At 40.4% G+C, this 26804-nt stretch overlaps 1 protein-coding gene across 1 annotated transcript in view; it reads left to right on the top strand.

Moving 5' to 3' along the window:
• fes (FES proto-oncogene, tyrosine kinase) overlaps positions 1 to 26804 on the top strand; it is a 135018-nt gene that overhangs the window by 13042 nt on the left and 95172 nt on the right. The window contains exons 2-5 of the mRNA XM_028791400.2: positions 5536 to 5764; positions 7167 to 7340; positions 12352 to 12448; positions 24245 to 24428. Of these exons, the coding sequence (XP_028647233.1) occupies positions 5540 to 5764; positions 7167 to 7340; positions 12352 to 12448; positions 24245 to 24428 (680 nt within the window). The 5' untranslated portion in view covers positions 5536 to 5539. The remainder of the gene's footprint in view (positions 1 to 5535; positions 5765 to 7166; positions 7341 to 12351; positions 12449 to 24244; positions 24429 to 26804) is intronic.

The raw sequence follows: 26804 nt of genomic DNA, 5'->3' as shown, positions 1-26804 counted from the left end.
GTGATATCTGACAACTTCTATTTTATTTTGGGCACTGTGCGACTTTGTGAACTTGAGCTTTTGAGTTTCTCTGACACTCTATGTCACTCGATCAGCTTCCTTTTGTTGTTTATACCACTGTTAAAACCAACAAATAGTACATTTTTCCTCGCCTCCACTTGGCATTCGCTGAAATTCTTCTATTTTCCCCGTGCTTTTGTAATTACCTTTTCACAGAATGCTGAGCTTAAGGGCTATATATATTGATTTGCATATTCAAAGAGGCGCAATTCTGGGAGGAGTCTGGGAGTGGTGGCAGGCACATGCACATGCTTTACTTTTCATGCTGACCGGGATTTATGTAGCGGAAGAACGTGGAAGTTGGCGAACGCACAGATTTATGCATCTGGATTTTTTTTGTGCGTGCGCACATTTCCACTTTTGTCCATACGCCTTGCTTTGGTGTGAATTCTACACACGGCATTATGCATGAGGCCCCTGGTCTTTATAGCTTGTATATATGCCACTCAGTATAAAAAATTGAAAGTTGGGTAGTGCCATGTCCACTTCTGGTTTAGGTCGTTGTAGAGTTGCCCTTTGGATGAGTGGATGTTTTGAATATCAAATAAATGAAGTTATGATCAAGTCTAATTTCTTAGCAAATGATTTGTTAACACTTTGAATGAGGAAGAGCAGCTTGGGAAGGATTGTCATCTTAACAATGTTGATTCTCCCTACTAACGTAAGGTGGAGGGTAGTCCCGTCTTATTTAAGTTTTTCCCTGCAGACAGCAAAATTTTGTTGAAAAAGAGCTTTATATTTACTTGTAATATTTACCAAAGGATATTTAAACTGATCTGCTAAGATAAATGGGAAGGTGTCCAGTCTGATATTACATGTTAGAGAATTTACTGGAAAAAGCAGACTTTTATTCAAATTGATTTAAGTCCAGATATCTTTTGTAAATCTGCTAATGCTTTTAGGACTGCAGGCATAGAATTTTGTGGGTCGGTAGCTAAAGCCTCTTTTAAGATCGCATTATAATTAGATGTCAGCTGATCTAAATTGTTTTCTGTTGTTATGTTTGACTTTCTGAAAAAATTTTGATGCATAGTTACAATCAAAATGATACTCCATCCTTGTTTTAATTTGCTATTGCACTGGTAAGGGCAAAAACAAATCATATGTAATTAATAAGTGATCAGAGATCACTTCATTTAAAGGCATAATATTTTAATTTGGAATCTCAACTCTGTAAGTAATAATTTGATCTAACGAGTTGTTATGGCCATGAGTCGGACATTAAAAATCTGGCAAAACCCTATTGAGTTTAGCAAATAAGTAAAACAGAAGGAAGACTGCCCAATTCAGTCGTGAACAATGAATGTGGTCCTGGTGGTCTGTACACTAGCACTACAATTGTGCTGGAATCTGTTTTACTATCTAATATGAGTACCTCAAAGGTTATAAATTTGCCTGTATTTTCAGAAGTGATTAGCAGTTCATCGCACAGAGTTATCCCAAGGCCACCTACTCAAGCACTATCTGTTGATTCAAGAAGGAATATAAAACCACTTTGTTTTTGAGTAAAGTAATAGTGTCACATTTACAATGTCTAGCTTGAGTAAACAGACGCAAAACATATTTTGTGTTTAAGTTAATATAATTTGCCAAAATAACTTTATTTCCAAGTCAGCAAATGTTTAGCAAACACTATTTTAAATTGCAAACATATTTTGGAACTTATATTGTACTTCTAATTTTAATTTGAATTAAGTTAGTAATATATCGATCTGAAGTGGAGGATCTGATTTGAACTCTTAGTCTAATTATGCTGTTTATACTTGGATTATCAATTCATTTATCTTTAACTACAGGACTAAATATATAAGATGGCCCACAACAGGGATTCTGGGTAGCAGCTACAGAATAATAGCAAATGGGTTGAACAACAGCCTGCAATTTAAGATCACAACACCTAGCAATATGATGGATATGTCATTGTCGACCAGGAAGTACAATTTAGCCTCAATGTTGGATACCTTTGCACCGGGAAACATTAAACTTTAACTGCTGGATTATAATAGTCTGGAATTCTAACATTCTGCACTATGGAGTTACCAGTTGCTAGCACTTTCCTTTCCTCTGTCTTGAGAGAAATGCTGCCAAGTGCTGAGTATCTATTCTGGTTCCAAATTGGTGGCCCATTTGCTGATGGATTCATTTTCGATATCTTAGATCCCCATCTCACGGTTATAGACTCACCCTTTGGCTGGATTGGTGCTGCTGATTTTGGCCATGAAGTGAGTACAGTGGGGCCCAGAGAGACTGAAGCTGAATTGTTTAAACAAACCAAGATAATCCAGTTTTCAGTGTACCTAATTGCTACTAGGTTCTTAACATGGCCCTCCAAAGCCACCTACTCTAATTTAAATGTTTGTTAGGTAAATCTATCTTACTGTTGACAAAAAAAATCTATGCTGTACAAACTTTAGTATAGATAACAACAACAACAATTTATTACTTGTATAGCCCATAATCACACAACGAATGCCTTAATGGGCTTTAACAGGCCCTGTTTTTTGAAAGCCCCCGAGTCTTGACTCCCTAAAAAGACAAGAACCCCCACCCGACCCCAAAAAAAAAAAAACTTATAGGGAAAAAATGGAAGAAATCTTGGGAAAGGAAATTCAGAGAGAGACTACTTTCCAGCTAGGTTGGGCGTGCAATGGGTGTCAAATAATGGGGTAAATACACCACACAAAGCAGAGCACAAGTAATCCTCTTCACAGAATGTATCATTGTCACCTCAGGAATACAATACAATAGTACAATAGTAACAGTAATAGTTCCAGCTGCAAGGCAAAATGCAAGAAGAGATTATAGCACTCACCAAATACAGAACGACATAATATATAAATGTACCCTCTAGATAGATAGACAGATAGATAGATAGATAGATAGATAGATAGATAGATAGATAGATAGATAGATAGATAGATAGATAGATAGATAGATAGATAGATAGATAGATAGATAGATAGATAGATAGATAGATAGATAGATAGATAGATAGATAGATAGATAGATAGATAGATAGATAGATACTTTATTAATCCCAATGGGAAATTCACAAGAGGCAGAGAACAAATCAAACTAACATTTAACGTTGATTTCATCATCTTCTCTGAAATATCACTCTTGCCAAGAAGTGCATCTGGTTGACTGTGAGATCCTCATATTTAGGCTTTCATGGCTGACTGGATGATCCACTTTGTTCTGTTGGTTTCTTTTCCCAGTTGAGTATTGGCTTTGATCCCAACTGGGCTTTATTTTTTGTTTTTAGGTTGGCTTCTCAAAGGATGTAAATGTGCTCTTCTCCTCAATTAGAAAATGGGGAAAAAAGAAGTGCAGGATTATTTGATAGGTGCAGAAATTGGTGGTTGTTTCCAACTATGTGGCTGAGGTTGCTGTGGAAATTAAAAAGTTCTGCAGTGGTAACTCTGAAGGGGGTGGATGAAATCTGAACAGACTTATTGAACGCACCATTTAAATTTTGATAGGCCCATCACCATCACACTACTTTATTTAAAATGATGATGTTGTATAACCCTAGCTTAAGTGGTCTTCTGTACCACAACTGACATGAAGCCAATGGCACCTCTTGCAGGCAACATCAGGTAAATGGCGTGTTAAAATAGAAACTGGAGAAATGTATAAACAGTGGGGGTGCAGAGCCGATCCTTGTTTAATTCTAACAAAGAAAATCAAACTGGACGAAATTCATCAAAAAGAATATGACCCTCTGGTCTTGGCATTGGCTTCCTTACTCTTCCAAGGGCTCTGAAACGGCACACTTGATTCACAAATGAATGCTGACATCCCGTCTCCATCAAGTTTATATGGCAGGTAGAGAGGAAGGGTTTGGACCAGGAGTGTACCGGAGGATGTGACTTCATGGTTCTTCACGAGTCTCTTTCTCCATTCTAAGGGATGTAAAGGAAATGTCCTTAAATTTCCTTTTAAATCACATATTAATCAAATTACCAGGACAGATTTTTTTCACTTAGGAATATAGCAAAAGTTAGATCCCTTATAACTTTGCAAGACGATTAGTTTACAGTTTTGTTTTTAGTCAGCTAGATTACTGTAACGAACTCCTTTCAGGACTACCCAGGAAAAACATGGATCAGTTGCAACTTGTGCAGAATGCAGCTGCCAGAACCTTAAAAATCTGAGCACATCTCTCCAGTTTTGATGTCACTACACTGACAATTGACTTTCAAATACTGCTTAAGGTTTACAAAGCCTTACATAATCTCACTCCATCTTATATTTCAGAATGCCTCTCAACTTACACTCCAAATTGTAACCTTAGATCTTCAAATGAGGGTCTGCTTATAATTCCAAGAGCTAAACTTAAAAGAAGTGGTGAGGCGGCCTTCTGCTGTTATGCACCTAAAATCTGAAATAGCTGACCGATAGAAATTCACCTGGCTAATACAGAGGAGCACTTTAAAAAACTGCTAAAAACTCATTATTTTAACATAGCAATGTTTTAGTGTATCCCTGTTAAGCTACATGTGCATTGAATTATCATTTTTTTCATGGCTCCACGATCTGTACTAACCCCTACTTTCTCTGCTGTTCTTTTTCTGGTTTTCTGCGGTGGCAATCTGCACCACCACCACCTGATCAAAGCACCGTGCAGTCCTTACATTGACAGATTGAAGGCCTGATGTCCACATGACCATCATCATCATCATCATCTAATTCTTTCACGTGAAGCATGAAAACCATGAGGACTGATTGAGATCATTGATGTTAGGTAGAATGCCTAGAGGGGGTTGGGTGGTCTCTTGGTCTTAGAACCCCTGCAGATTTTGTTTTTTTTTTTCAGTCCTCCTGGCTATCTGACCTTACTTTATTCATTTGTTGCTTAATATTGCCTAATCTTATGTTTGTTTCAAATTAACTTTTCTTTCTTCATCTTGTAAAGCAGTGTGTGCTACACCATTTGTATGAAAATGTGCTATAGAAATGAATGATATTGTTTGGTATCAGATCATTCTCATTTTACAGCCCATGAGAAGCTATCTGGCTTGTGTGTCTGACAGGTGGTACATGTACCTTTTAATCCTTTGGACTTTTGACCTGTCCAAGGTGCTGTCCACTGAGGTGTGAGGTGGCCTGTCATAGATTTAAGAGCAAATTCCATGAATGTAGACAACATGCAGGCAACATCTCAGGTCCTTGCTTTAAGTACTATGTCATCTCTGTCATGGACATGTTAAATGAAAGTAAACTAATATGCCTAACAGAAAGCAGCTGCCCTCTTTATCCTCTAAAGTTTTAAAAGGAGGACATCTCTTCGGAAGGACTGACCAGATCGTGAATACACACAAGTGTGTGACTTGATGGTAGATGATGCCATCTTGCAACAAACAACTAAGAGGGCCTTCATTAAGCACAGCCTCAGTGCCAGCAGGAGTCTTGACTCCTTCCTCACATTATCTTTTACCTTTTTCTTAATGTCTTCCATTCTCCCTCTTTTAGCACAATGGGTTTTGGTCAGGACCTATGGTGCACCCAAGGTCACACCACATTACTCCGTCTTCAAGACTCTGAGTTGCGCCTCATGGAGGTTATGAAGAAATGGATAACTCAGCGGGCCAAGAGCGACCGAGAGTACTCTGCACAGCTGCACCAGATGTGTGCACAGGTTGAAAAGCAGGAGGCAGCCATGCAGAATATGGGCCTGGACTACATCAGCCATCTGAACAAGGTGAGGGCTCTGCAGGCAGCACCAAGCTCCTGTTTTATGTTACTGTTTACTGTGCGACTTTACCATTTTGCTGCTTTCTATTTGTGATTCTTCACAGCATTTGCTATTCATAACAGATACATCAGACTGAGGTCTATAAAACTGTTCCACTAGTCCTGCGGTCTCCATTTGCTGCTGTCTATGTGGCAGCGCTATCAAAGCCCTGTTGTTAACAGTCTATCTGAAGCTTATTTTTGCACATGTGCGACAATAGAGACCTAGACATTTCCTGCAACCAGTATCTTTTGAGTGTGTGGTGAACTCTTATTTGGTGACACAATAGTTAGTGCTTCAGCTCTAAAGCTCTGGCTACTGTCTGTGAGGAGTTTGCATGTTAATCCTTCATCCCTTTCAGGTTTCCCTGGTAGTTTCCTCAATCACAAGTCCTGTGTGTCAATTTGATTAGGGACTGTAAATTGTTTCTCTATAGGGATGTCAATGAATGCTCCCTACAAAGAGCTGGTATCCTGACCAGGGACAGTTTCTGCTTTTTGCCTGATCCTGTTCCAACAGGCTGCCTCTGTGGACTTCTTTATTGGAATAGGTGGGTTCAGAAAATGAATACATTTATATAATATAATATTCCTAATATGTTGTAATCACAATTAACTTCTAGATCAGGGGTCTCCAACCTTATATCCCCTGAGCGCTACTTTGAAAAAATAAAAATGGCCGAAAGATCCTCATCTTTTCTAATGTTTATTCTCATAGCGTATTTCAACCCAAACAAACTGAATAAGCTTGTTTTGCCTGAACATTTACAAAATGTTGGTGTCCATAACTCACATTTTGCATTAAAACATCACAAAAAAATACTTAGTTCATCTGCAAGTGTATTTTGTATGTCTGTATGCATTTCCTAGAGCATCTCACACTGTTGAATTAAAACGTGAATGCTGTCAAAACAAAACAATGCAATTCCAAATACAGAGATATTACTTATCTCTCCTCAATCACTCGCCAGCTTCAGGGTGTGTTCCTTAACTCCGCTTAGCTAGCGAACGAGAGAACAATTGAATTCAACTTTGTTTGATATTTAAAGTAAAATGTTACATAGGTCTTGATGAGTTTGAGTCCGGATAGTCTCTTAAGCGGATGCCACATTGAATAGATAGAACACAATTCAGATTGTGGATCGTGATTTTGTGTTAAAAGGATCATGATATTTTTTTGGAAAGATCGCCTACCCCTAATTTGACTAATCAATTTTCAAATTTATGTAGGATTCATTAACCCTTTGGCAAGCTACTTGGAAAGGGGTTGCGAGCTACTGGTAGCTCGCGAGCAACTTGTTGGAGACTCCTGTTCTAGATGAAATGATTTGATTTGTAATTCTGTATGACATTTATGCCTTCCTCCCTAGTCCTGGAACACCATGGTAAATCAGACCGAGACCTTGAGCCGCATCCTCCGAAAGCATTCAGAAGATCTGACCTCTGGCCCCTTGAGCAAACTGACTCTTCTCATTCGGGACAAGCAGCAGCTGCGCAAGAACTACAGTGAGCAGTGGAATCAACTCAATCAGGACTTCGTTCGGGTAAGGAGCCGATTTTCAGTCTTACAAACTTCCTTCTGATACATTTGACTCTACTGTATTCCAATCTCACATATCCAGACAGGAGACCTGAAGGGACTTTTCAATGTCAAAAACAAACTGTGTCCTTATACTCAAAAGTAACTTTTCTGCTTGTGTTTTATTTAAGTTTAGGATGTTGTAATGGGTGGTCTGGTGATTATAGGCAAAAAAAGTGAGCTTAGTGGTGTTAGGAAAGACAGAGTGACGTCAAAGAGGAGTAAGAGGTTGAATCATCTGATGACTGATAAAGTAGAACATCAGATCAGGTTTGACGAACACACGCCATTCAGTCCAACAAGCTAGCCAGTCCTGTTCACTGAGATTCTACAAAATATCATCAAACTGAGTTTTGCAGGTTCCTAGAAGTCTACTGTCTACCATATTACTTTGTAGTTTATTCCATTTGTACAATCTCACTTTATAATGCCAAAGACTTCATGTTACTCCTAATCTCCATTTACTTAAAGCGTAAATGTTCAACTCCTTCCATCTCTCCTCACATTTCATACTTCTCAGTCCAGGAATCAGTCTACTCACTCTTCTGTGGACTTTCTCTTGCGCTGCTATGTCTTTTTTGTAATATGTAGTGCAAGTTTGTAATGTGGGTCATTGGGGTGCCACCAAATATTTTAAAAACTCTTCTTAAATTAATTAGGTAGTGTGAAATAATCATAAAGTAAATGTGTTTATTTGCACAGTGTGCCTGGTGTCAGCACATGTCAACATTCATTAAAAATTGGTTCTGACTTGTGAAAGATGCCAGCTAAATGAGAGTGCATGTAAGTCCTTGATCTTTTGGCAAGCAGGTGACCTGAGGCTGCCCTTTAATTGGTTGATTTCAAATTTTTCCAGGAACACAACTCAGACACTCCCACATTTATTAGCCATCCATCCATTTTCCAACCCGCTGAATCCGAACACAGGGTCACGGGGGTCTGCTGGAGCCAATCCCAGCCAACACAGGGCACAAGGCAGGAACCAATCCTGGGCAGGGTGCCAACCCACCACAGGACACATACAAACACGCCCACACACCAAGCACACACTAGGGCCAATTTAGAATCGCCAGTCCACCTAACCTGCATGTCTTTGGACTGTGGGAGGAAACCGGAGCACCCGGAGGAAACCCACGCAGACACGGGGAGAACATGCAAACTCCACGCAGGGAGGACCCGGGAGGCGAACCCAGGTCCCCAGGTCTCCCAATTGCGAGGCAGAAGCGCTACCCACTGTGCCACCGTGCCGCCCCATTTATTAGCCATGAATTAGTATTGTTTTAGGTTTTATTAATCTAAAGTGATTGGACAATTGTCAACACACTATTTCAAGTTGACGTCATTGGTTCACAGTTCACACCCACCATTAACGTAACTACAGATGAGAGAACGTGGCTTTACAGTCATGGCAACGTCAAGTGGAACTTTAGACATCAAAGAAACTATGGTCATTTCTTTAATGAAACACTCCTTCATAAATCGTTCACTTGAAGAGAAAAAGAAGAAAGAGGAGCTTGGACCAGAGCAACCTGACTTAAGAATTCAGCAGCAGGCAAGTGATGGAGGACAAGCTTGTACCGCTGCCCCTGGGTAAAAAAATTACACATATATATTTTACATATAGACAAAAAAACAAACAAACAAGTACATAGCAATCGAAACCACCCCTCCCGGTTTAGAAGCGTGATGTTGATGAATAAGAGAAACCAGTTAGTCCAAACAGGTTTACTGTCCTTACTGTTTAGGGCAAAGAGAAATCCTACCGGAATACGCCGGCCGTTGAACCCATAACAAAAAAGTTCAGTCCTACCAGTCCAAGGAATCTTCAGCGAAACCAAAGAAAAAAAGAGTCCGTCTTCAGAGACGCGTCTCCCTTGTGTCGCTGAGTAAACACAAAAAAAAAACTTTTTCCAGCAGATATTTTACTTGGCGCTCCCTTGTCTCTTCTCTTTGCTCCACCACAAGATGTCTCTCTCTCTCCCCTTCTTTTCCGGTCCTTAAGTCTTCAGCACCAACTGCCCTGACCGTGTGATGACCTCCCCCTTAAAGGTGTATTTACAGTGTCCACTTTCTCTGCAATGCACCCTAAGGAGCAGCAAACTGCCCACGGAATAATCGCACATGTGGCATCCGCTACAAGCTTACATACAAACGTTTCCTGCTCTTGTTATGACCGACAGATTTGGCTGACTGGATGTGGTGTAAGTAATGCCTTTTTTTTTTGCTTTCCCTCTTTGCTGTTTCAAAAGTGTTGTGGAGAACAACGGGGGTATGAGACCTAAAACATCCTTCTGAAAAATGCAAGCGGCATGAAAGCCACAGTCATCTAGACAAAATTTAGACTAATTTTTTTGGCCTGCTTATTATTGCTGAACAGCTAGATGAAGGCTACTGGATTGGCATTAGAAGGCACAACAAAGAGGTGACCAAAAATCAACACGAATTATAGAGAAAAACCCGTTAAGTAATTCTCTCGTTCGCTAGCTTAGCTGTAGGCAAGGTACGTTCCGAGGCTGGCGCATGAGTAAGGAGGGCCCTGGCTGGCTCCCCACTCCTGACGTCACGCTTCCCCCTCCCCTTGGCCCCCAATCTCTGTCTCGGATTAGCAGGAATAAATCACTCCCGTAAGCAAACTATGATACTAAGTGCAATGACAGAAGTCGCAAAATCAACTGGAATGTTCAAGCAAATTACAGAAAAAAACCCGATCTAAATCCGTTAAGTAGTTCTCTCGTGAAAAGCGGACAAACAGACATACAAACAGACGTTGGATTTTGTAAATATAGATATGAAAGACTTTTAAACCTCCCCCACATCTCTTCAACTGTCTCTATAATTAATGGCTATATCAATGTATCCAATCAAGACTTTGTCATAGCTGCTCAAAATTTTCCCCCCTAAGCTTAAACGTAACAGTTTTATATTTTTGAATATGTGTGCTGCCAAAACACTATGAAATGTATGATATCAGGATGTTTAGATCCCATTTAGCCCATTAACTCAATCTCAATTAAAATGAAATACTAAATCGTGAACAGAATATGGAGATGAAGGTGCCCTTTAAAAGGTGTGGTAAGGCAGGCCTGGCCCTTTACTTCTCTGCAGCCTGTCCAGTAACAGAATGTCATTTTGGAGTCAAATTCGGAGATGTGCTCTGTGGTTATGGATGGTGAGATGTGACACTTTAAGAGTTATGGAAGAATTTGAAGTCCCGTTATCTCACTAGAACCTCTTGTAGCTTGGTGACCTTGACTATCAGGTTTGTAGAATTTTTCTTCTTTTGTTTGGTATTTGTTTAATCGCTGTGTTCGTCCCTTTCATGTGTTCTTCCATTAACTCATGTGGTGTCATTCTTGGTAGGAGTGGCACAATGAAAGCACTTCTTACCCTTCCACTGTGTTTATTTTTATTGTTTATACATTTGGACACAGTTTATCATTGCTTCTGTCCGAGCCAGCCCAGAGTCTGGTATACCCTCACACTTGCCTATGGGATTATCAAAACAACGGATAAAATCCAGACCAGCCTAGGACCTTAGGAATTTTCAGACTTATAGAAAGGTGACCCTTGGCTAATCACAACACAAACTATGGAATGGGATCACTGAGAAGCATGCTGTGTAGGAAAAAGCTTTAAAGGTTCTTCAAGCTCCTTCCAAGAAGGCCCTGTCCCTCTGGACATTTAAATCTTCACTCAGGTCTTTGTAGCTCCCATGTCAAATCTTGGGCTACCTGGAAAGAAAGCAAGTCATGGGATTAAATTGAATAAGAACCCGAAAGTAGCACTTCTTTTAAACCCACTGGCCATAAGCTCTGACTTTGATGTTCTTCTCTCTATGCTCTATGTTTTGTCATACTTTTCTGTCACCTTATAATGGACAAGCTTATTATTTGTTGCAAATCTCTTCTGGTGCCCTACTAATGGCAGCTGTTAGCTACTGGGTGAGATGACTTTTAATTAATAAATAATGGTGCACTTAACACAAGTTTCCAGGTAAAATATGTATTATTGCAAAGAAAAAAATAGCTTTAATCTCAAAAATGCTGTACTTCTCTTTTAATAAAATAACACAGAAAAGAATGATGATCACAAGTATCCTTTAACTAAAATGCTTAGAAGAGTGGCTAACTATGATTACGCTTTCTGTACGAGGTAGAAGACCACCAGAGATGCAGTTAAGGAGTGGATCTGGAGACGTTCTTGATTTGTGCAAAACAGATCATCCCTCCAGCTAGCTCTCTCGTGATGGTCACTCAGCTTCAGTTCAACAATCACTGTAAATCTGCACAAACCCCTGTAGATCACCCGATGTTTAAGTTTTCTTTTGGTGTGTTTAAGCATCGACTGAATTTCTTGCCATATTAAGCCTTTGAAATTTTCCTGTTGAGAAGATGTTTCCATGTTGAGCCTAACGTCCATTTTAAGGTACAAACATGAAGGTGTTTGATCGATCACTATCTATCTATCTATCTATCTATCTATCTATCTATCTATCTATCTATCTATCTATCTATCTATCTATCTATCTATCTATCTATCTATCTATCTATCTATCTATCTATCTATCTATCTATCTATCTATCTATCTATCTATCTATCTATCTATCTATCTATCTATCCTCAGTGTGACCTTCCTTTTTTTGTTTTTTCCAGGAATCAGCTGTTCTGGATATAAAAGTCGAAAAGTCACAGCTGATTGTAGAGCTGAGATCAAATATCTATGTCAAATATAAAAAGCTGACTTCAAGTTAATGTTTGCTCAGGTCAGCACAGAAAGACCCACATAGTACAGTTCTGGTTGCCACTGGGTCTCTTGTGCTGCCAGTCTGCACGTGGTGGGGTCTGCCAGTTTAGAAGTCCACAACTGACTTGTAGGGGGTTTCACTAATTCCTAAGTGTAGGGACTTGATGACGAGTAGAGTTAAAGCTGCCATCCTTATCAAGATCATTTTATCTGTGCATTTCTCTGCCCACAGGTAACACAGGCAGAACTGGAAAAGCTCAGATGCCAGTACCGGCAACAGGCCAAGGAGGTGGTCCTAGCTAAGAAGAAGTACCAAGAAGCCAGCAAGGGTAAGAAAGATTCTTGGGATGAGAAGATCTCTTTAAAATAAACATTCACAAGCTGGCCAGATCACTTTCTGGGACGTTCTGTCTTAAAATAAGCACAATGCATAAATGGAGGATTTATCCCTTTCTTGACTCTTGACTGATAGCTGAAGTGTGAAGTTCCATGGTTTTTGCTTGTCCATGTTTAAACCTCTCAAACCATATTGAAAGAAGATGACCCCCATTAGGGGTTGCCACAGCGGATCATCTTCTTCCATATCTTTCTGTCCTCTTCATCTTGCTCTGTCACACCCATCACCTGCATGCCCTCTCTCACCACATCCCTAAACCGTCTCTTAGGCCTTCCTCTTTTCCTCTTGCCTGTCAGCTCTATCCTTAACATCCTTCTTCCAATATACTCAGCATCTCTCCTCTGCACATGTCCAAACCAGCGCAATCTCGCCTCTCTGACTTTGTCTCCCAACCATCCAACTTGAGCTGACCCTCTAATGTACTCATTTTTAATCCTAAGATACTTAACTAATTTAGAGTTGGCCTGAATTTTTAGGTCAGTATGGCAGAAGCCAATGTTTAACAGCCCTGGGCCCAGCATATTTCACATATTTCAGAACTTGGGTTTTTGCACTCTCACCAGCAGCAGTTATGCTAGTGGGGTCCCAGCAGCACCCCGATGCCTACAAGGTACAAATTACAAAAGGAGGGTAAAGGTAAGCAAGGCCCTTTTTTTGAAGGCTATGCACACTTTCCATTTCATATTGCCAATATTTGAACATATATGCATACCACAGCAATTTATGTGATGAAATCACCTTTTCTCTACCATCAAATACTGCTTACACAACTGGCATGAGGCCATGCTCACCTTAATTTTCAGTCTCCAAGAAAAGTGGCATACTTGGCCACTTATTCCTTATGACAGTTTCCATGGAGTTTTCTTTTTGCATCTTAATTACAAGAATTAGGCTAAGTGGTGGCTGTGTTTTGGCCCCATGTGTGGGTGTACCTGCATGTGTGTGTGAGTGTGTCTGCTTGTGAATATCCACACTATGAACAAGCGCACTCCTCTCCAGAGTTGGTTTCTGCCTGGCATCTCAGCGTGCTGGAATAGACCCCAGCTCCCATGGCACTTAACTAGGAAAAGTGAGCCTAATATTGGATAAGGACGTGATCTTCCCAAACTGCTGGCTAAGCTGCCAACACTCATTGGACTGTCTATTTTGGTGGAGATGGTCAAATCATGAGCAATGAAAATTGCATTTGAGTAGGAACAACACACATAGGTAACTTATAATCAGAATTAAGTCCGTGGCATGCCATGCTCAAAGCTCACAGCAAAGCAGCCACCATGGTAGACTATTGGAATATATCCTGGTTTTAGTGCCCTAAATAGAAATGAGCAAATATTTTTAAAATATCTCATTGTGATGACAGGTGTCCCAGAAAATGTGAACACCAGGGTGCTGAAGTTTAGTAACGGGACCAAGGACCAGTGACATAGAATATAGAGAGAGACAGACACCAGAAATGCAAGAGTGTGGAAGACGGCTGGAGCCCTTACCCGGCCGGGACGGCCTGAGTATGGAAGGACCAGGGGAGAGAGTATTTGCAAGACCCTTTCTCCTCCGGACAGACAGAGGGCAGCCCTAATGGGTTATAGCAAGGCCACAGGTTATGAGCATGGAAGCTCAACCATGCTGGGGGTTGTGGTCGCCACCAGGTGGCACCTGGACTTTTACAGGACCCTATTTGGCAGCAATTCCGCTACACCCGAGAGTGCTACCAGAAGAAGTTCATTGGGCTCCTCGACTCCTTCTGGGTGCCCTATAAAAGGAGCCAGTTACCACCACTCAAGGGCCGGAGTCGGGAGGAAGAGGACAAAGCCTGAGTAGGAGTGGAGGCGGAAGGACTGTGGCATGGGTTTGTTTAAATAAATAAACTGTGTGCTGTGTCCTGCCTGGCTGTGTCAGAGCATACGGAGCTGTACGTGCCCCGGGCTTCACAAAGAACAAAAAAAAAATCAATTTATTGAGCAAAAAAAATAAAATATCAAGAAATAAATATTTGCAATAATAAAAAACAACTCAGGAGCATTCCATCCAACACATGTAATAGTGAGGAAAACATCATTTAAAATCTCAATAAATAGCGAAAAAACGTACAATTAAAATGTTCCTTTTATCCTTCTTGATTGAGCTTAATACTAAAATAAGCAGCCAGCCCAGCGCCTGTGTAGAGCAAACCTCCCTCCCATTCCTTTTCACTTCAGAGTGGGTTTCGCTGCTGCGATATTATCTTATAGTAGCCATCCCTTCATGTGCCCATGCAAACTGAAGATACACCAGAAAGTGTGGGCGGCCTATCAACATGGCGGAGCACTGTGCTTCACACCCCTGTCACTGCACACACAACCCTCGTCAGGCTGCATCACGGAAAGCCGTTCTATACCACTCCACTTGCCTGTGCCAAGGTACATCAGTGAGGCCTGCTTACTAAACCAGATAATGTCTACTGGTTTTCAAAAAGTCATTTATTAAGCAAGACATGGGAATTTTGTCAATATACTGCTTTTAACAACTGGCTGTCTCCTCCAGTACAAGTGAACAGACAGAGAAATAAAGTATAAGAGTCAGTGGCTAGTGGTTTACTGCCTGATGGCAACATGATAAAGGTGCAAAAGGTCATGGCTGCCTTGTAGAGCAGAGCTCATTCTGCACTCAAATGTGGTAGTAGGCAGATCTTAAGGTCCATGAGAAGACTGTTTTTCTTTAACTCTTGGCAGTGCTGACCACTGCATATACAGTTGTGGCCAAAAGCTTTGAGAATGACACAAATATTAATTTTCACAAAGTTTGCTGCCTCGGTTTTTATGATGGTAAATTGCATATCCTCCAGAATGTTATGAAGAGTGATCAGATGAATTACAAAGTCCCCCTTTGCCATGAAAATGAACTTAATCCCAAAAACCATTTCCACTGCTTGTCAACCCTGCAACATAAGGACCTGCTGACGTCATTTCAGTGATCCTCTCGTTCACACTGGTGAGAGTGTTGATGAGGACAAGGCTGGGGATCACTCTGTCATGCTGATTGAGTTAGAATAGAGAGGCTCAATTGTTGTGAAGAAGGCTTTAGGGCGCCCAAGAAAGTCCAGCAAGTGGCAGGACCGTCTCCTAAAGTTGAATCTGCTGCGGGATCGGGGGGCACCACCAGTGCAAAGCTTGCTCAGAAATGGCAGCAGGCAGGTGTGAGGGCATCTGCACGCACACTGAGGTCAAGACTTTTAGAGGATGGCCTGGTGAGTGTCAAGAAGGGCAGCAAAGAAGCCAAGAGAAACATCAGGGACAGACTGATATTCTGCAAAAGGTAGAAAGACTGGACTGCTGAGGACTGCTGGGGTAAAGTTATTTTCTCTGATGAATCCCCTTTCCGATTGTTTGGGGCATCCGGAAAAAAGAAAACGTGAGCGCTACCATCAGTCTTGTGTCATGCCAACAGTAAAGCATCCCGAGACCATTGATGTGTGGGTTTGTTTCTCAGCAGAGGGAGTGGGCTCACTCACAATTTTGCCTTAGAACACAGCCCTGAATAAAGAATGGGACCAAAACATCCTCTGAGAGCAACTTCTCCCAACCATCCAACAACAGTTTGGTGACCAACAAGGCCTTTTCCAGCATGATGGAGCACCGGGCCATAAAGCAAAAGTGAGTGGCTTGGGGAACAAAACATTGAAATTTTGGGTCCATGGCCAGCAGAGGCGGCCTTAGGAGTAAGCGGGGCCTTGGGCGAGTCTCATATGCGGGGCCGAGAGCCATAAGTGTAGGCTATATGCCATGTCCGCTTCTAATGCTGTACACCTTATTATTGTTAAAAAACATGGTGCCTTATGTAGGTACCATTGGCCGTTTGATTACATTACGTATTGTAATTGTTCTTATATTGGTTTAGTGGCCTTTAACCAACTTAAGTAATGATTCAGAAACATTTTGCACACAAAATTAACAAACTAGATAACAGTCGTTTCTGCCGAACCCGCTGGAGTCGGCAAATTTATTTAATTATGGAGAACCAGAACACTTGTAATAAAACAAACACTTACCAAACAGCTGCTTTGACAGTCACAGACGGAAGTCCACTTTTCTGGCTTTTCTGAGCAAAATCGTTGATAAGATCTTTGTAGTCCAATGTTGAGGCAAGTTCCTTATCGATTGACAAAATAGCTAAACTGCACAGTCTGTTTTGCGACATTGTTGATCGTAGATAATTTTTGATAAATTTCAACTTTGAAAAGCTTCTTTCCGCGCTCGCAACGGTCACAGGAATTAGAAGAAATCCACCACGTACCGTATTTCAGTCTATAACGGATTTGAATGTCTTGCAGAGGCTCCGCATATTTGCAAGCTGACGGTGACAAAAGAATCTCCTTTTGCGGGGCCCCCCTCAGGTGTGGGGCCTGGGGCGATTGCCCTAGTCGCCACCCCCAAAGGCCGCCTCTGTGGCCAGGAAACTCCCCAGTGGTCAATTGTGGTCAGTTCTCAAGAGGTGGGTGGAGTAACCCTAACCCACCAATTCTGACAAACTTCAGGCATCAATTACGCAAGAATGGACTGCCATCAGTCAGGATTTGGCCCAGAAGTTGATTGACAGCCTGCCAGGGTGAACTCCAGAGGTCTTGAAAAAGAAAGAAGGACCAACACTGAAAATATGGACTCTTTGCAAAACCTTAATGTATGTGCCCATCATTCTTTTCTGCCCTCAGAAAAAAAGTCTATTTTACGTTCAATCTCCCACCAAAAGTCACCGTGATAAAGGCATCAAGCTTTATGGCCCAGGGTTGTGATTGTGTAACAGTGACATGGTAGTGTTCTTGTTTATTTCCTGCTCCTTCCCACTGTAGTCATACACTCAAAGAGGTTGCCCTGGGGAACCGCTTGAGTCATTGTGAGTTGTTGCTCTCACAAAAATGTAACATGTAAGGTGCCAACGCCAAACAGAGGAACAGGTGAACTTCCTTAAGAGGAGGGCAGCATTTTAGTTCAATAGGAAGTGGCAAATATTTTAGAGACTTTCACAGCAACCAAAAGCTTTGTCCACTTACTAATCTATGTTTGAGGAATTTTTATCCATTCTTTTTATTTATTTGCTTATTTATTTGCTGGTGGACTACTTCACATTCTTCCACATTCCTGTTTGGCTGGGACCGTCACTACGACTCAACATTATTTTTTTGACAGCTCAGGTTTATTCCCCCAGATTTCCAAATACGAATGCCATTTTAATTCGTACCATTATCCTGAATTTCTGAGGCTTGAACATGGTCATCATTCTGGAGATGGAAGCTGTCATTCCTTTGGACATCCAGGGTTGAATTTTCCTCCATTTTTGGGTATCCTGAGGGAGTCTCCGTAGCCTTCATTCTTCCCCTTTATGAGACTTACTGTAGCCTGAATTTTCACATTTTTTGCTGTAGTATTATAAACCTCTCCAAATGGAGGAGCACTTCAAACACACCTCTTGAGGTCAAACACTCATGCCATTGGTGTACCACACAACTGTTTATGGTGTGAAAGAACTTAAAAGGACAGAGAAAGAGGTTTGGGGGCGGCTGCCCATATACTTGGAATAGGCTGCTGAAAGTGAAGGTTGGGGTTTGATTTTGTACAGACTTTAGTCCAAAATAAGAACAAACAGACAGGCAAACATGGCGGGGGAAGTGATGTCATTGGGGCAGGAACCGGAAGTGATGTCCTTGGGGCCGGAACTGAAAATGATGTCTTTGAGGATGGAAACTGAAGTGACATCATTGGACCGGAACCGGAAAGTGATATCATCAGCCCAGAACCGGAAGTGACGTCATCATATCCAGGCGAAATTTCCCGTGATCAGATTGCTGATGAAAAAGACAAAGGATCAGTGCACCTTGAAATCCCCAGTTCTGGTGTGGAATTACCTTCATTTGAGCCCTTTAGTTGCCTCCCATGCGCACACATGTGTGACAATGGATAAAGCCACACTGACTCCTCATTTCATCTCTGTATGCGGACAAAGTCAAAGTGAACTTTATTGTCATCTCAACCATATACAAGTATACAGATAGACGAAATTGTGAAGCTCAGGGTCCACAGTGTAATAACATGATGTGCAAATAATAAATTAAAAATAGAAATAAAAATTTTAATTTAAAATTAAAACACAAACAAGACAAGACATTCTGCAAAGACAAGACAAAGAAGTAGCAGCAATATTGATGTGTAAGGTATGTAATATAATAAATAAATAATAAATAATAGATATAGATAATACAGAAATTATCAGTTTATGATAATAGTTGTTTAAGACGTGTAAACAATGACAGGTCAGAATGTTTCACAGCAGAAGGATAACAAGAGTGTCAAAATCCTTAAAGGTCAGTATGAGATTTTCAGTTCTTCTCTACCTGCACACTCGTCTTTGCACGACAGTGGCTCGCGTGTATAAAAGTTCTGTTTTTAAAGGTGGTTGAGGCCGTGTGGAAGGTCCCAGGGGGCAGCCTGGTGTTAAGGAGTCTAACAGTTTGGGGGTAAAAACTCTCCTGCATCCTGGCAGCTCTGGCTTTGATGCTGCAGTATCTTCTCTTGGATGGCAGAAGTGTGAAAAGTCCATGTGAGGGGTGTAAGGGGTCCTGCACAATGCTGCAGGCCTTGCGGACACTGCGTTTGTAAAATATGTCCTGTAGTGAAGGACAAAGATGATCTGCTGTGGCAATCCCTAACAGGAGCAGCCGAAAGAAGAAGAAGAGTTGAGGGGCTCTCAGACTTGGTGATCGGAGCTTTGTTTAGTTAACTTGGTTCCCAAATTCTTATCTGATAGTCGTGCTTACCTCACACTCCCAACTGAGCAAATGAATCTCGTGAGTCACTTATTTTTGTAGTCACTTAATGCATTTTCTGTTTCCATGCATCAATACTTTGAAGCCACTAATAAAATATGTGACTATAAACCCCCATATTTTAAAAAAAATTGATGACTCACTTGGATTAAACAGGATTTATATACTAAAAATGTAGCATTTAAAGAACTACATTAAGTGTTCACAAAATACAAGCCTCACTGGGGCAAAGCCAATTACACCGAAGTCCAGTTCTTGAAGTGGGCTGGTACTCATCAGTTATTTCGGCACAGAGACCAGCACCTTTTCTTAGGTTACTACTGAGTACTGGCACCTCTTTGTTAATTTTGGCAAGAGAAAGCTCTGCAATCAACTATCATTTAAATGAGATGATGGATGTTTCACCGTACCATTTCCAGCTCTTAGCATTCACCTCTTTGTGAATCTTCACAGGGACACCTGCCCACCCAAATACTGTATTTGATTGAGTCAAATGTCACTGTTTCACCATAAATAGAGTATCCCTGGTAATTTAGTTCCACTTCAGGCTCTGCCGGAGTGCCCCGCTGTTTTTAATCTTTAGGTGCTCTGCTTGCCATGAGTCCAGGGTTGGTTTTGATGCTGTGCAGCAAGCATCACAAGAGAAACTGAGGAGGACATTAAGAAAGTGAGGCATGAAGCTCTTGTTGACTGCAGTGACTTCAACATAAGTACAGCAGACCAAACAGCAGACGATGGCAGTCAAATTTTTAGGTGATAGTGGAGCTTCAGTCAGCTGGATAGCCGTGGTGTAAAGTGAAGAATTACATTTTCTATCCTTACTGTACTTGAATAGTTCATGTAAGGAATTTAACTTCAGAAGTCCTCGAAATCACCTCCTGACTTACTGGTATAAGAAAACCCCCACATATGATATGCTATTCGACTTGTCCTGATGTCTAGTTATGCAAGATATCAGGCTTTTTGGGGTCTATCCCTACTTTTGGCCTTCTAGACCTGACAGACCCTCATTATTAGGACATTTTTAAAACATATTTTGTGCAGGAAATCACACCCTTGTGATAAGGACTTTACCAATAACTGTTATCAACACGAAGGACTTGAAGTTGTGCATGAAACAACAAATGACCCGCTGGGCTGGTTCATCCCCCAATGCAATATGAGGGGTCAAAGTTACCCCTTTTCACAAAACTTAAAAAGAAAAATGGGGATTTGTAATATAGGCACATGTGGAGTGTCATTTTATGCTATTTCAAGGTTGCTGATCATGAATATGATGTTTTTGATATTTGATTGTTTATTGGTACTCTTAGCCATAAAGATTAAAAATGACAAACAAAAACTAAATAATTTAGACTTTTTCAAGTTAGTTTTTTTTTCTATTACAATATTTAGACTTTAATCATTTAAATTAAAGGACACACATTAATATTTCAAATATATGGCACAACTATTCTCGCTTATTATGTAATTTTACTTCACAAAGTAAATCGTAATATTTGTTATGAACTTCCTGAATTAGGACAGTTTATATTAATTCAGAATTTAAAAAAATGCAAATACTTTTACTCTTTATAAAGTACTAGCCATGTAAGCCCGTACTGCAAAATGCCTAGAAACTATTGAAATCGTCAGAAAATAAATTGAAATGTAGAGATGTCAGGTAATTGAAATGAACTACTCTGGGCATTTCTCTCCTAGGAGGATTCATTTTGCTGACGTGCTCGCCTCGCTTGTGCTATTAGCGGCTAAGAAAGTTTTCTGTTTCCTCAGAGGTGGAGTCTCCACCTCTCACTTCCAGGCCGGACAGACACACACACTTCCACGCGTGGACGTTTATATATAACACTAGGGGGGTAAGCCCCTCTGGTGTCTTTGGCACCCAACCCCCAGTTTCAGCCAGAATATTAGTAAAATCTGTAAATGTACAAAAGAAAAAATATTTTTTTTTTTTTTGATTTTTATAATATTTTTATTTTATTAATTTTCATTGTAATCATTCCATACAAACAGATCAATTTATAACCCAACAAATTTGAAAACAAATCAAACCCCACCCCTGAGAAGGAGAGCTTAGCTAAAGGAAAATTTCTTTAAGCTTTTTAATAAGGCAACATTAGACAAAAGAAGGGGAGAAGTAAATATCTATATAAATAAGAGATGGAGAAGGGAGTTAAATGCAATAATAGTTATTTCTCTTATTCTAAAATAATATTGATTAAATCCTGCCATGTTTTGAAAAAATGTTGTACAGATCCTCTAACTGAAAATTTGATTTTTTCCAATTTCAAATAATATAAAACATCGGTTTCCCACTGACTTATCAGAGGAGAATTAGGATTCTTCCAATTTAACAAAATAAGTCTGCGTGCCAAGAGTGTAGTGAATGCAATAACCGTTTGTTTGTCCTTCTCCAATTCAAGTCCATCTGGAAGGACACCAAACACAGCTGTTAGTGGGTTAGGAGGGATTGTGATACTAAGGCTGTCTGAGAGGCACTTAAAAATTTTTGTCCAAAATGATGTTAGTTGGGTGCAGGCCCAGAACATGTGACCCAGTGAGGCAGGAGCTTGGTTGCAGCGCTCGCAGGTTGGATCCTGGCCTGGAAACATTTTGGACAGTTTTAAGTGAGACAGATGAGCTCGATATATAATTTTTAGTTGAATAATTCTATGCTTTGCGCATATGGAGCTCGAGTGAATTCTCTGCTTTGCTACCTTCCACTCCTTTTCTGATATATTGATTAAGAGATCTTCTTCCCAATGTCCTCTTGGATCTTTGAAAGGTAGGGACTCTAATAAGATTTTATATATTGCGGAAATAGTGTTTGTTTCCTCGGAATTGAGCAGTATTTTTTCCAGAATTGTGGAGGGTGCAAGGTGGGGGAAATCGGGCAATTTCTGTTTAACAAAATTTCTAATTTGAAGATAGTAAAAGAAATGTGTAGCTGGGAGGTTAAATTTTGAACGTAATTGTTCAAAAGATGTAAATATGTTGTCTATATAAAGATCTCTGAGCATTTTAATCCCAAAACTTTTCCAGGTATTAAGAAAAAATATTTTTTATAGGTGGTTTGCTCGTCAACCTCCTGACCTGTGTTTCACTCCAGTCACTTTGCGTCTCTGCTGCTTGTGTTGTGAAGAGGGGGGCTGAACACGCAGTTGCTCCTCTAAAACTCCCTCTTAAACGGTGATACAACGATAAACAAATGCAGTTTTTTTTTATCTCCTATTTGCTCAATCAGCTGCTGGCTGGCTTGCTGCTGCTGCTGCCGTGTTGCGTGATCTTCATCTCCCAGGTGCCCAACAAACTTCTTCCAGCACCACTGCCGGATGTGGAGGAAGTGCTGCCAAATAGGACCCCGCAAATGTCCATGCACCCCCTGGTGGTGGCCACGGCTTCTATGCTCATGACCCGTGGCCCCACTGGAAACCAAGGGGGCTGCCCTCTGTTGGTTCAGGGGAGAAAATGTCCTGGAAGTTCTCTCTCCCCTGGTCCTTCCATAATTAGGGTGTCCCAGCCGGGTATGGGCCCTGGGTGTTCGCCACACAGCATAAGCTTTGTATTCTTTGGGTGGGATTTTAACTGACCATTTGGGACTTATGCATGAAGCAGCAGAAATCCCAGTGGCCGCATGTAACTGTCCCCTCCATTTTCGTTGCCTCTTCGCCACTGCAATGGGCTCAAACCGCTCTGTTGGGATAATGGAAAACAGTCACTGTGAAATGGTGTACTCACAGTTCTGCGTGCAGGTAATTTCAACACATTGATGATGTGATTTTCTTAGTATCTGTGCCTGTGTCTTACTTCTCCCATCTTTAATAAGGCCCTTCTCAGACTCCATATACCATATAGTAGTTGCTTAGGGTGGCAATTTGCCACAGACTCCGCAATACTTGCTCTCAAACAAGGACAACCCAAATCTGAGATGGCCTTCAATTCAATGTACATTTGCACACTGTGCATGAAATCTCCAAGGGCAAATCCCAGTTTTTGATTAAATATGTTTTTACAATGCACACAGAACTTTAAAGAGGAACCCCAAGCAGTGTGATTTCATCTGTGTCTACACACTCGCTTGAATAATACACTGTGACCATTTTGGAAAAATGAAAATATGGTCAGCTTACCCAACCCTCAAGCTCTTCCATGCAATATATTTGTATGTATGCAACTGCCTCAAGACTTTCACCTTCACCTACGGCAGCAAAAAGGCTAAAGCCAGCCTGGTTGACAGGTAAACTGCAGGGACAGCATGCTGTGGGAAACGGGGCTTCTGCAGCCAGAGAGTGCATTTGATTTCCGTTTTCAGTTCTGATTTCATGATCTCACTTTTTAATGTTAACTTCCCACATTTTTTTTTTGTGTTTTTTACCTCAAGGCCACCATAATTTGGTGACACAAAGCTTAAAAAACTAAGCATTTCTTTTGAGAGTGATTTAGATTGTATTGAGGTTTTGTCTGCTATGTTTTTTGATATTATCATTTTTGGTTAGTTTATTCCTTTAACATATTTTCTTAGACTGCTTATTCCATCCAAGCTGAACATATTGAAGGCTAATGAAGAAGCGGATGGATGAACTGGTCGATGAACTGTAAATGAGGGGTTTTAGCCTTAAGGATTTCAAACCACGCAGAATAGTGAAAGAGGTGAATTTTGGGATTAAAGCCATAAAATGCTGGTGAAGAAGGTTTACAGGGTCTTGTTCTTTAACACATTTCTTTGGGATTAAAAAATTGAGCCCTACAGTGTAACCCACTCTTGATACTCTGCAAAAAAAAAAAATGAAAGAGCTCAGCTAGTGCCTGTTACAGTACTGTGTAAGATGACCAACATGGTCAAGTCCAGTCTTTAGTTGGCTTCATGAAAGGCCTTAGAAGTACATACATATGGAGATGGCTCATCAATGACATTTATTACTTTGTATCCTTTAGATAAAGATCGAGAGAAAGCAAAAGACCGATACGTGAAGACCACCTGGAAACTACAAGACATTCACAATGAGTATGTGCTGTCAGTGAAAGCAGCGGAGACCCACCATGATCATTATTACAACCAATCCCTGCCTGCGCTGCTTGATGCCTTACAGAATCTTCAAGAGGAGATGCTACAGATTTTGTGAGTACAATGTTTGTGCCTCAGTGTCATCAATGGCACAACCTGCTTAGACATCTCTGTTTGACGGAGGATCAAAGAAGAGGACGAGGGGCTCTTTTGCATTGTTTTAAGGGGTCTACATTGAGGGGATTTCTTTTTAAAAGTCATATATCTTATACAGTATATAAAGGTCTACGTGTGGAAGTGAGTGTGTCTGTCTGTCCAGCCCAGAAGTGCGAGGCTACAGCACAAAGCTCAAAGAGCTGGCAAGGCGGCCCCGAGGTAACAAGAAGGAAGAAGAAAGAAGGACGAGGGTACAGCATGAAGCTGAAAGAAAGCGACCAAAGTGAAACTGCCAAGGAAAGACAAACGAAAGAGAGACTCGCTTAGCCGCTGATAGACAAGGAGGGAGTGCGTAGTTTCTAGGAGCCCATTCTTTTTACAGCATGGGCCTACACAGCTAGTAGTGTTATACTTGGTCTGCTGGCAACAATGTGCCACTTGGGTGACAGCAGGCTTGAAGCAGGCCCTCTACATTTTGTAGTAGCCTGTCTGATTATCATTCTAAAATACAGTACCTGTCCTTATGCAATACATAAAAAAGAACAAAGAAATAGAAATGCTTCAGCATCAATTGGCCACACTTAGTGCTTTCACATCATCCAGATTATGTGTCTAAATGACAAGTGAAAAGAATGGAGGCTTTATATAACGTCCTTCATGTTATTAATTGGCAACAGACGGCAACACTCAAACCCGCTGATCGGCAAACCTAAGAGAAATGAAGCGAGTTGCACCGAACTGAGGATGTTTTCTCCCATCTGCTGTGAAGCAGCGTCCCACAATTTTTTTGTGAAAGGAGAAAACACAAGGTGTTGTTTCAAAACACGTCGTCCTACACATTGCTCAGTGTGATTTTTTTGGAGTGGTACAATTTTGTCAATGAAATCTTCTTCAGTGTTTAGTTTTCCCAGGTTTCTCTAAGCTTGTTTTACTTTCAGGTTGGTATGACTGTTAACTGGAAATGATTGTTTGACTCTGTTAACTCTGTCCAATCTCACTCTTATTTATTATATGAAAAGTTTTCCATCTTGTTCTTGTAACTTAAAGTTAGTGATTTATCATGTGCTTTTGTTTAATGTTTGTGGACAATTAGAAAAAAATTAGAAAATTAAAACAACCTAGGCCATTCAGCCCAATAAGGCTCGCCAATTCTATACATTTAATTCATCTCAAATAACATCAAGTCTAGTTTTGAAAGTCTCTAAGTTTTACTGTCTTCCACACTACTTGGTAGCAAGGTTATTATAGTTTTGCCTTTTTATATTAGTTTTTATTTCTTTATTTTATCTGACCTTACTTGGAAATTCAGTTTAGTTTTAGTTTACCTTCATCGTGTATTTTTAGTTTTAGTTAGTTTTTATTTCACAAAGACATTTCTATTTAATTTTTATATATATATTAGTTTCAGTTTTAGTTTTAGTAATTATGGCATGGAGTCCCTACAGAGTTAGCTTTGTGTCACAGTCAGACAGAACTGTACACTTAACAGATTTGGATATGAGTTTAATGTTAGTGGAAGCTTACTGCACTGCCTGGTTAACTATCTGGTTTTGTTTTTGTCTGATAAAAACAAGCATAATCAAAACTAGATACTGAATATGAATAATTTTACACATCACTTGTCAGACTCTCTACCTTTGTTTGTGTCACTTCTTTGTTAAACAGTGTTTTTAAAGCAAAAGTGATTGGTCAGCAACAATATGCTGATCTTGTATGATGACCTAGTCAGTCTCTCGATCAGTGCTGTTTTATTTTCAAAAACCAGGAGTGCTCTCCCCTCGACTTTCTTATATACTCAGATATGGGGATGGATATTTGAGGAGTAAACAGCAAGACAGGGATTATATTTTTATATTATGTACATTAAGGAACCATCAACAACAAATCAAATTAATAATATATTGAACAATTATTATAAAAGTAAAGTTGAATAAATTGGACTCTGCTGCTGTATAAATAAAAAAATAATTGAGTATGTGTTCAGGTAAAGTACCACTTCTGGTTGATGGATTTGGCCCAAAAGTTAATACAGATCTATAATTGTGGTGTAACAACCACATGTCGAATTTCATCCATCTATCTAATTACGTTTTTGAGTTATCGTGTTTACACACAAACAGACACACACACAGACAGACAGACACACACACACACACGCGTGCACGCGGGTACACACACACTTCCAAAAAACAGTATTATTGGACACTCATTAGTCTATAACGTCAAGATTCATCAAAATATGGAGGTCGAATTTTTTCATGATTACTATACTTTCTTTATACTTCGTATATGAGAAAGTAAAAACAATTTCTCCTGTGCGAAGTGGCAGGTGAA

The sequence above is a fragment of the Erpetoichthys calabaricus genome, chromosome 17 (genome assembly GCF_900747795.2).
Source record: "Erpetoichthys calabaricus chromosome 17, fErpCal1.3, whole genome shotgun sequence".
NCBI lineage: Eukaryota > Metazoa > Chordata > Cladistia > Polypteriformes > Polypteridae > Erpetoichthys > Erpetoichthys calabaricus.
The sequence above is the reverse complement of the archived record's forward strand: the minus strand, read 5'-3'. Positions and strand labels throughout refer to the sequence as shown.